The sequence below is a fragment of the Morus notabilis genome, unplaced genomic scaffold (assembly GCF_000414095.1).
Source record: "Morus notabilis unplaced genomic scaffold, ASM41409v2 Scaffold1746, whole genome shotgun sequence".
Taxonomy (NCBI): domain Eukaryota; kingdom Viridiplantae; phylum Streptophyta; class Magnoliopsida; order Rosales; family Moraceae; genus Morus; species Morus notabilis.
In genome coordinates, this window is record NW_010358318.1 from 66,157 (window position 1) to 76,656 (window position 10,500).

The window sequence follows — 10,500 nt, forward strand, 5'->3', positions numbered from 1 at the left end:
TGTTTTATTCCCCCCTCTGGGTTCCGACATTATCATTCTTTAAGAACTGGTCAAATCATATTTCTCCAAAATTGGATTCAACTAAGCAGGGACCTGAAGAAGAGTTGTGAAACCCTACGTTATTCCAAATGGTATTGAATTATTATTATTATTATTTTTTTTTTCAAATAATTACATTTAATTTTAATTATTTTCTTTTACATCACTATCATATCAGTAATTACCACAGATAATTTAATTATTATAAATTATTAGAAGCAACAATAAATTGCACACTACTATAATTGTTATAACCACTGGAAGATCCCGACAAAGAGAATTTTCCAAAATATTAAAAAAGGTAAAGGAGTATTATATTTGAAATGCTTAATCTAATTAGTAATTTAAAATGGTGGGTCACACGTATGACTTTATCAATGGAAAAATTAATAAAAGGTTTTAGTAGGGAAAAAATGGGGTCATGTCATTCCTTGTCTTATCTGTTTACTCTCGCATGAAAATCCATGTAACTCCAAAGGTTAGAATCAAAAGCAAAAGCACAAGTCTAACGTGGGTTCAACTTCCTATTAATTTGCTCCAATGAACCCCGTTGACATCCTTATTAACCCAAAGTCTCTCCAAAGTCCACAAAAACAGCAAATCAGGTGTTGTTGATCAGCAAAGCATATGCATATTAATTTCACCAAGCAGAAATGAGTTCCGGTCAAATTTAACTGGTTAATTTGACGTCTTCCAAACAAGAGTCGTAATTAGAAAACAAGGGGAAAAAAATTGGGAAAACATTGCTAATATTACATGACAGAGAGACATCAGACTTCAATTACGTTGATCTCCAAAACAACAAAAGTCCTCCCCAACAGTCTCTTCATCTCAGTTCCTCCCCTCCCACCATTTCCATGCACAAATTTTCTTAGAGGGAACAAGTCCTTGATCATTTAAACAAAAGAAAAAAAACACTAGGAAAAAAATACAGAATTGTTCAAAAATATAGATAAAAAAAAAGAGAGAGAAACACTCATCTATAAAAAATTTAAAACAAAAATCAGTAAGGAGTGTAGTAATACCCGGCCGGTGGCCCCATTCCGTTGACAGGCGGCATTCCATAAGGATAAGGGCTCGCAGCCATGCCATTGTGTCCGGCGCCACCAATCTTGGCCAAGCTAGTTTGGCCCTGCATTCCATCCTTTGAATATTGTTGCCACACCATCTGTTCCTGGACCAACAAAGTCTGCTTCTTCTCCAAATCAGCCATTTGCACGTAAGAAGGCGGTGGAATGGTCAACGAGGCAGCGAAAGGATCCTGATTTACAGCCTGCACTGTTCCATCTGGCGCAGGGAGAGCCAACACCGGAGTTGCGCTCTTTCCCGGGCCAGCCAGCGCCACGCTGCTGGCACTTCCACCGCCCAATTGGGCAGTGCTAACGTGCTGCCTCACCATTCCCTGATCGTACATTCCATTCAACAACAAGGGGTCAAGCCCACCGCCCATGTTTGCCTTCTGATTCGCCAGGTTGCTCACTGTCTCCACCAATGCGAGTTCCCAATCAGCCTTGCCGGGTTCTGCTGCAGGTGTCTGCCAGGCAGAGGTCACTTGCGGGTCCGATCCATTAGATGGGAATGCCTCCCATGATCCGTTGGCATTGTTAGTACCTGGACCAGCAAACAATGCCAGGGCCAACTTGTTGCCCTGATCATCGGCCGTCACTGAATCCTCCCTCAAATCGACCAAATCATTGGTCGCTTGTGGTTGCAGTTGGGGCTTGGGCTCTGGCTCAGGTGGGGGAGGAGGAGTATAATTCTCCGGCGGAGGCAGCGCCTTTATCTCGTTCATATCAGGCACCGGCTCCTCCTCCTGCACAGGCGCAGGAAGCTCCTCTTTCTTTTCCGGGCTCTTAGGTCTCTTAGATCTATCCCTAACAAATTCCTCCAATGTCTCCAAAAGCTTCCCGGTAATCCTCTGCACCTCCGGGTACTCCGACGACCTCGCAACCCCCGTATCCTTACACCAACTGTAGAGCCCAATTAGCTCGTCGATCTGCTTCGCCGCACTAGCATAAGCATCAAAGGTCTTGACACAATCCGGATACTCCATATCGAAGAATTTATCCAACAAAACAGCCAAAACCTCACAAATATCGGCGTACAGCTGAAAGCTCTCTCTAACGACGGGATACAACGCGATCAGAATCATCCTATTGTTCTTGGCCAACCCCGTCGGCCGACAAGCCAAGAACCGGTCGAAGAGCCTCTGCATATGACCCATCTTGGCGAAAATCTTCTCCGGCTTCATCTCCCTCAACGGCGTCACAGGCCTCTTGTTCTCCTCTCTCCCTTCCCCTCGCCCCGCCGACTCGTTCATGTCGCCGTACGATCTCGACCGCCTTATCCCTCCGTATGATCCGGACTCCCCTCCGGATCTCGAATCCCCGTAATCGTACTCGTACGGCCTCGGCGGCGGCGACCGAAAATTGTCCCTCTCCCTAGCACCAAACCTATCGTCTCCTCCTCCTCCGCCGCCGAAAAAAAGCTCTTCCTCTCGAAGAGCATCAACTCAAGGCGCTGATCCAAATACATAGCATAAGTCCTGACGAACGCGGAGTGATCCCAAGAGCTGGAGTGGGCCTCGTCCCTGAAATCAGACAAATTGAGGAGCCTGGTGCCTCTCCTGGTGGCGTAGAGGATCTCCTCCTGGAACAGAGGGTCGCCGTCATTGAGGAGGCGGTGGATCAGCATCAGCGCCTTCAGGGCCACGATCCAGTCGCGCGTCTTCCCCAATCGCTTCGACACCGCCGCTACGCAGGCGTTGACGTAGCCACGCGAGTAGGATGTGAGGTTGAGGATCTCCCGGATGTACTTCTCGCCCGCCGGATCGTCGTCGTGGCTCGTCGCCTTCACGATCGCCACCTCCAGCTCCGGCGCCATGTTGCTCGCCACCTTCGCGATCCCGATGCTCGTCTGGTCCTTCACCGCCCCGATCGCCTTCCGAATCGTCGTCGGCGCCATCTCCGCCGTCCGATTTGCTCACAAGCTTTTTCCTTTTTCTTTTTTTGATTTTTTTAATTGCCGACTCTCCCGCTAAGCTCGAAAACTGAGAAAGACGCTGTTTTTGTTTCAGTACTCCATTAAAAGAACTTGACTTTAACCTTGCAAAGAGTATTAATTAAATTTTTAATTTTTTTCTAAAAATAGAAACGAAGATACATTTTCCGTACATACCGGAGGTGTCGGCGTTTCTAGATCCGCGGAAGTTGGGGGCAAAACGACGCCGGATCCGGAGACTTTCCTCGCCGCGACTGACCGAGAGTTGACCTACGAATGAGATCGGAACTGGCTTGGTTTGTCCGAACAGAGAGGCAGTACGGCGTCGTATTAAAGCTGTAAAAGCTCCGAGTTCTTCTCGGTTTTTCTTTTTGGGGCTTTGTTTTTATTTCTCTCTCTACGTGCAAAGAGGAGGATAATTGGGCGTCAGAAGCAAAATGAGGGGCGGAAAAAAGTAATAAAGGATTTAAATATGTTGGAAGGTCGGACACGTGGAGGAATCGTGGCCGTTGATCAGAGTCGAAATGGGTTGAAAATTGAAAGCTAGCTGTCTACTGAGGGACAGTGGGTTGGATTTGGGTGTGTGGCTTATTTTAGTGGCAATACCACGCGTACCATTTACGGTGATTTGGACTTTCTTTTTTGTTTTCTTTTTCCGATTTAATCCACTTCCTAATTTTCTACACTCTTTTAGCTTTTTTTTCTTTTTTTTTTTTTTTTTCACTTGAACTGTGATGGACACTTGGCATTGATCTAGTAGTTGACGTGTGTGTGGGAAGCCATCGGAAGGTCATGAATTGCCGACTACCGAATATTGTGGGTGTGAACCTTTAGTGAACTACTTGGATTATTAATATTTATAGGCTTAATCATAATCACATTTTTCTCTCTTTACTGCCATGAGATTTAATAATAAAAATTTGCATTTTTGGGATGTAAGAAGGAAAATTCTAGAGTACAAAAATGAAAAGTTTACTTAGCCATAATCACATGGTATTTAACATCTGTTTAGAATTTCGGCATATGGATAGCATTTTTTTATTACCCTACCTATCACACAATTTTCCATTAATAAATATCATTATGTCTTTTTCCATTAAAAAGTTTACTTAATCATAATAGTTGATTTTTTCCCCTCTTGTTCTTGTACGGTGGTATAATAAAATATCTATAGGGCTTTTATGAAAAGTAGGTTATAATGAGTAATTTTGACAAATATTTTTTAAAAATACATGAGTCAATACTTTTATTTTTTAATTATAATTTATAATTTGTTTAGTTAAATAATTACATTAATAAAAAGTTATTTATTAAGAATAAGGAGTAAAAATTCAGACTTATACACTTTTAAGAGTAAATTCTTTATTTTTCCTTGTATTAATCTATGTCACACAAACCCATAATTCAAATAAGGAAACAATTTCAAATAGTGGACGTTTGGTTCATAGATTCAAAATTCTAAGTCAGAATTATTCTCGGTTTACGTGTATTTTTTGTGAGAAAAAACAATATAACGAGCTCAAATCTTTCATTTTTATTGCTTTCACAAAAACTTGTTTTCTTAGACCACGAAATCGGGCACGACATGTATGATAGTAATTTAATTTTTGTCCACTAGATCCATGAGTAAATAAAACATGATTTTGTGTTGTTTCTTAAGTACACATTGTAGGTTTTTTACCTTAAAAAACACATCTTAAAACAATTTTTTTTATAATGATTGTATTTCACTTTATCTAGAAATTTAAATTTTTGTACACATTTTCTTTTGGTAACCGTAGGATTAAAAAAAAAAAATCCTTCATGTAGTGTACAATTTTGAAATTTTTAAAGCTGTCACCCTATTACTGGAGATCTCTGACATGTTTGTTGCACACTTTCTCATTAAATCATTAAGGTGACGTTTATTTTAAGGGTTATGTTTAGTTTAGTATTATAGTTTTCGGTTCTGCTACAGTGTTTTATCCTCACAAAAAATTTAAATTTCAAAAATCATAATCATAATCTATAGTTTTAAACTTAAAAACCAAACGTCACCTAATTTTTAAGTATTGTATTCAAATTAGCTCCGCACAAGAATGCACCAACAGCTGGTTTTTTCATTCTTCCTTCCTTCCTTTTTTTTTATTTCTTGCTTTTTTTTTTTTGTTTTCAAAGTGTCTAATCCGTTAACATTACCAAACACAAAACATGATTAGTCGGATTCAAACTCTGTAATCTAATCCAAGCTGACTTGCTTAGTTAAACAGGGCTTACTAGAATTTTTCCTCCATGAGGTGGAAGAAGACATACATTGATTACAAAAAAAAGGATATAGTCATTTAAAAATGGCATTCGGCACATGTCACGTGATATAGAAAAATAAGTGACAAAAAGTGTTTAAATGAGAATGTAGGATTTTCTTATTATTGAGAACATCAGTGAGTTAAATTCGTTGACGCCCTTAAAAAAAACTTATTAAAAAAAAAACTTATTAAGAAGACGTTTGGTTTATAGATTAGAATCATGTGATTAGAATTATTTTCGATTTACGTGTATTTTTTATGAGAAAAAATACTGTAGCGAACCATGAACCATGATTCAAATCATGGTTTGAATCATCCAACCAAACATCCCCTAAGATATAGATTTTAAAAGATAAAATAAGGGACAAATTTTTTTTCATCTGCTTGCCTGTCTAGAGAGAGAGTCTCTTTAATCTTCATGTTAGCAGCTAAGTAAAATGTTTTTTCCTGCCTCATAGCACGTCTGATCGCGTGGCCTAATGGATAAGGCGCTCGCCTCCGGAGCGGGAGATTGTGGGTTCGAGTCCCACCGTGATCGTATTTTTCTTTTCTTTTTCTTCCTGTATTTGTTGAATTTCAATCATTTTCTTGAAACTATTATGCTTCTTTTTTTTTTTTTTTTTTTTTTTTTTTTTTTTTTTTTAAAAAGCAAGGGGAGCAAGGCGAAGAAGTGAAGAACGTTCGCTGAAACATCTCATACTATTTAGTGATCATAATTCAACTCCATGGCTTTACATAATGATCCCAAACAAAAGGTCCCAGTTCTCTCTTTCTAACTAAGTTTACGAATCATTACGCTGTTAAAACAAACACCACAGGAGAGAGAAAGCCACTCCTTACTTCATAAGTAAACCGTAAACGAAACGTGTTTTAAAATTCCTTGCTTTTTTTTGGTAGCGTCTTTTTATTTTAGATTTTTATCTCTATTTGTACGGAGTTGAGAGAATCAAAGTGTAATAATCATTTCTTAGGCGAGTCGGTTTGTACTGGCATATGAGCAGAAGACGCACGCTTTGTCCACCATAGATACAGCATGGACAATACAATGCCGAAACCAGCCGCACATCCGAGTGTTATTCCCACCAATCTTCCTATCCGCTTCTTGTTTTCTTTAGAAGATGAGCCAACTCCAGTTGCTATAAAACAAATATACAAAAATGGGAAATCAAACAAATAAAAAGAAAAAAAAAGAGAAAAACTTTTAGTCAATTAGTCACTAAAAAGGAAAACAGCCCAAGAACATGACCCCGTTCGTTACGCTTGTTCGAGTTTAAAACTAAAGTTGAGAGAATTTAAATTTTTTTATGAACGAGCGAAACGAACGGAGCCTTACTAAACTACAATGGGTAAAATATTCGACCTTGGTAGACATGAACGGCAGACACTAGAGGTCCGTATGTGCCTTGAAATGGAATGCAACAAGTGCCTTTCCCCGCCCAAAAGAAATGGATTTCCATTATTTTGTTTGTCACGTTGGCTTCGAATGTTTTCACCAAGGCCCTCTTTGATCCCCCTGCTTCTTTCTTAATGTCGAAGTCTTTAAGCACTTTCTCACCCTATAAAGAAGCCATTTGGTGCATTTTGCTAAAAGATTAGAAATAAGCACTACTGATTCTAAAATTGGTTTCTTTCTGTTAATTTCATTTCTGACCCCGGAAATATACTTTTTTGTCCCCAAACCAAAACGCTACAAATTTTTTGCATGCTACACTTAACAATGAATAATACTCTTGTTTCACATTTTTGAGAGGTTGTTTTAGTACTTGACATGAACAAAATTCAAAAAAAAAAAAAAAAAAAAAGATCCACCATACCTGGATGTAAACATCGAATAAGCGCCTCCCAAGGGCTTTCCAAGATCCAGTGTCGTCCATTGCTATCTCTGCAAAGTGAAGCTCAACCGCATATTTCCCGTTCATCATGTCATACCCAAAGTACCTCAGTGAGCTAGGTGAAACTCTTGCTGTTTTATACAGTTCGGAGTCTAAAGTTTTTGTGATTTGAGAATCTGTTTTTGCTATGAATTGAGGTCCATTTGGATTAAATAAGAAATTCCCAGTATTGCTTACTGCCCACTTGGATTTAGAGTTCGTGTAAATTGAGGCAGATCCTAGTTTTTCGGAATCATCATCGTATTTGATGCCCGACGCAGATGTCATTTCTGTCCCTCCACTTTTAACAGAAAATGAAGCTACAAGAACAAGTATTTTCAATAAGTATCTAAAAAGTGTTTTTTTAATACCAGTTAATGTGATTAAGGGCAAGTAAGAAACTTCACTCACATGTTGATATTTTGTAATTAGAACATTTGGTTTCCCCTTGGAGGCAACGCAGAAATTCAGAAGATTTCCTGTCTCCATAACCATTGAAATGATTAAGTGTATATAGTATTATCCTGAAGAGAAAACCACGATTAATTCAAGCAGAAAGTTTCAAGTTTTTTTACCCGTCTGATAAATTGTCTGGAATGATGGATGTGCCAAGGACATTCCTGAAGAGAAAATTTTGGTTGTCAAACAAAGATTTTGTAGCATTTAGAATCATGCGTTGTGTGGCAGTGACAAAAAGAAGAAAAAAATGAATACTTACATTGAAAATCCTGATTTTGTAAAATTTGTAGGAACATTTCCGGATATGCCATTGAAAGAAACATCTCTGTTGTTCAGGACGGCATTCAAGTTATAGTCACGATCAATTATACACACAACTCCGAATTTCCAAACAGTGAATTAGCTTTTCATGTTTTATGTTTTATTTTACTTTTCTTTCTCATTTTTCTCGAGCCACCTATTATTTGAAAATTTCAATTTTAGCTACTAAAAGGTTTTTAAAATTTCAGTTAGGTTCCCACCTTATACAATAAATTATAACTACGCCTCCACTCAATACTAAAAGTATATAACTTTTAGATAAATTATATCAGAAAAGCAGGAAAACTTGAAGTTGAATGTGTCACTGTCAGTACTTACAATGCGATTAGTTTTGGAGTGATGATATTATTTGGCAACTCTCCACTCAAGTTGTTGTTTCCGAGATATCTTAGACAAATAAAATGGAGTTAATCTCTTGAGGAAATCATAACTAATCATGATAAAAACAAATTACATGATCACTTATGATACAAATAAATGGATTATGGATAACAAAGAGCCGTAAAGAGCCAAAAACAAAGTGAAGAAAAAAAACAAACCACGATCTACTCACAGATACTGTAACTTGGTTAGGCTTTGGAATGAGTCTGGGATTGAACCATTCAACTTATTGAAACTCATGTCCCTATAGCAGTAAGGAAAATAAATTTGTTAGTCTAAACAATGATTAGTAATTTCCATATCGGAAAATGACAAAAAAAATCATGAAGCATGCATATAAAGGAAGTAAAGTACATAATTATTATAGATTAAGACTACTTACAGGTGCTGCAAATTAGAAAAGCCACCAAATCGTTTCGGAATTTCGCCAGAAACTCGACAGTTTCTCAAAGTCCTGCAGAACAAGTTGTAAAAGTAAAAATTCATTTAAGTTACAAGGAATATTGGAGTTTCAAAAGAAAGCCAAATTGTTCATCCAATAGATTTAGGTGTGTATGGAATCATACAATATGGATAAACTTGTTTGATTTTCCAAAAATTTAAGAGAAGAATCTTCCTTGTTTAGATCACCAATTCTCCTACATAACAAACATAACACAAGATTATCAGTAATTCCAACTTACAAGGTAAATAATAGTAAGGAAAAAAAAAAGCTTTATTTGAGTTATGTTTTCTAAGAATAGAAAAGGGCAAAAACAAAAGGAAAAAAAAAAATTCAATAACAATAGGCCTTACAGGGTCTCTAGTTTGGTTAGAGCACTAAAGCTACTCGGAATAGGACCTTCAAGAGATGTCCCTTCTAGTCGTCTGTGATAGAGAGGGACAAGCATTATTCAAGATTATAAGCCTTAAAATATCAAAATTATAAGTGAAATATTCTCTTGTGATCTATTAGTTGGGAAAAAGTCATAAATACAGGTCTATGAATTCTGTGAGATCCCCCAAGAATTCCGGGAGTTTTCCAGTGAAGAGATTGTCAGATGCCCAACTGAAACAGGAGAAGATTATGATACAATCAAGACCTTTGAATATTTGTATAAAAGAAAATATCAACAACCTATATAGAACAAAAAATTAATATATGATTAAGTACAGGATTCTAAGTGCTTTTAAGCTTGCAAATTCTTGTGGAATTGGTCCTGTAACTCCACTGCTATCAATGTACCTGAGAGGGAAAAAAAAGGAGGGGTGGGGTGGGGTATTATCAGACATATATACACAATGAAAAGAACAACAAAAAAGAAAAAACAAAAACAAAAAATGTGAAATTGTGAATAGAGTATCTTGTTTTCAAATTTTTGGAACTTACAATTGCTGTAATAATGTCAACTTTCCAAGCTCTTTTGGCAATTGTCCAACAAAACTGTTGGAGCTAAAACTCCTGTTACAAAAAACAAGCTTAAAATGAATCAAGACAGTTTTAAAACATATATGAAATAAACAAAAATTGGTACACGCATATTAAAAAAAAAAAGAAAAAAAAAACAATAGTGGCATGTGAAACATTGAAGATATATGGAATACTTACAGGGAAATCAACTTGGTCAAGTTGCCAAGCTCTTGGGGTACTGGCCCTGTCAGATTGTTTATGCCCAGGCTCCTAACCAACCAATCATTCAATGTTAATGAAAACTTTTATGCTTACTTTAGAAAGGGAAATATCTAATTTGGATACTAAAACTCATACCAAAATAAATTTAGTAAGTAGTGAAGTGCATAAAAGTTAGCAAATTACAGGTACTGCATATCTGATAGCTGACCAATTTCAGGGGGGACAGAGCCACTGAGAACATTCTGAGCAAGATTCCTACATCATTATCCAATTATTTCTCATTACATGCCGATAAAAAACAAGTTGGCAAACACCAATACATAGAATTTCAAGGGTTTGGTTCTCACAAGTCCATCAACTTCTTTAGCTCAAACAGTTCTTTTGGTATTTCACCAGATATGTCCAAGGCATATATCTTCCTGTACATGTAAATGTGAATAAAACAGATAATCAATTCTCAATACAATAACTTCTTTTTTTAAGAGCTTAATCTTTCTTTTTTGCTTGAAGAAGGAAAAAAAAAAAAAAAAAA

At 37.4% G+C, this 10,500-nt stretch overlaps 2 protein-coding genes and 1 non-coding gene across 3 annotated transcripts in view; 1 reads left to right on the plus strand and 2 right to left on the minus strand.

Annotated features, from left to right (window-relative positions):
• Positions 1 to 986: 986 nt before the first annotated feature.
• LOC112090473 (putative clathrin assembly protein At2g25430) lies at positions 987 to 3,461 on the minus strand. The gene is given in 3 exon segments (XM_024161826.1): positions 987 to 2,521; positions 2,524 to 3,088; positions 3,217 to 3,461. Coding segments are annotated over 2 exon segments (1,959 nt in total). The 5' UTR covers positions 3,004 to 3,088; positions 3,217 to 3,461; the 3' UTR covers positions 987 to 1,042.
• Positions 3,462 to 5,789: 2,328 nt separating this feature from the next.
• TRNAR-CCG lies at positions 5,790 to 5,862 on the plus strand. Its single transcript has one exon. It is a non-coding gene; the product is annotated as a tRNA-Arg (tRNA).
• A 130-nt stretch (positions 5,863 to 5,992) lies between these two features.
• LOC21388001 (probable LRR receptor-like serine/threonine-protein kinase At1g56130) overlaps positions 5,993 to 10,500 on the minus strand; it is a 9,789-nt gene continuing 5,281 nt past the window's right edge. The window contains exons 6-22 of the mRNA XM_024161830.1: positions 10,316 to 10,387; positions 10,152 to 10,223; positions 9,945 to 10,016; positions 9,726 to 9,797; positions 9,510 to 9,581; positions 9,333 to 9,404; positions 9,152 to 9,223; positions 8,923 to 8,994; positions 8,739 to 8,810; positions 8,529 to 8,600; positions 8,294 to 8,362; positions 7,914 to 7,979; positions 7,771 to 7,815; positions 7,607 to 7,674; positions 7,139 to 7,515; positions 6,685 to 6,880; positions 5,993 to 6,460 (exon numbers count right to left, since the gene is read on the minus strand). Coding sequence (XP_024017598.1) covers positions 6,285 to 6,460; positions 6,685 to 6,880; positions 7,139 to 7,515; positions 7,607 to 7,674; positions 7,771 to 7,815; positions 7,914 to 7,979; positions 8,294 to 8,362; positions 8,529 to 8,600; positions 8,739 to 8,810; positions 8,923 to 8,994; positions 9,152 to 9,223; positions 9,333 to 9,404; positions 9,510 to 9,581; positions 9,726 to 9,797; positions 9,945 to 10,016; positions 10,152 to 10,223; positions 10,316 to 10,387 — 1,717 coding nt within the window. The 3' untranslated portion in view covers positions 5,993 to 6,284. The remainder of the gene's footprint in view (positions 6,461 to 6,684; positions 6,881 to 7,138; positions 7,516 to 7,606; positions 7,675 to 7,770; positions 7,816 to 7,913; positions 7,980 to 8,293; positions 8,363 to 8,528; positions 8,601 to 8,738; positions 8,811 to 8,922; positions 8,995 to 9,151; positions 9,224 to 9,332; positions 9,405 to 9,509; positions 9,582 to 9,725; positions 9,798 to 9,944; positions 10,017 to 10,151; positions 10,224 to 10,315; positions 10,388 to 10,500) is intronic.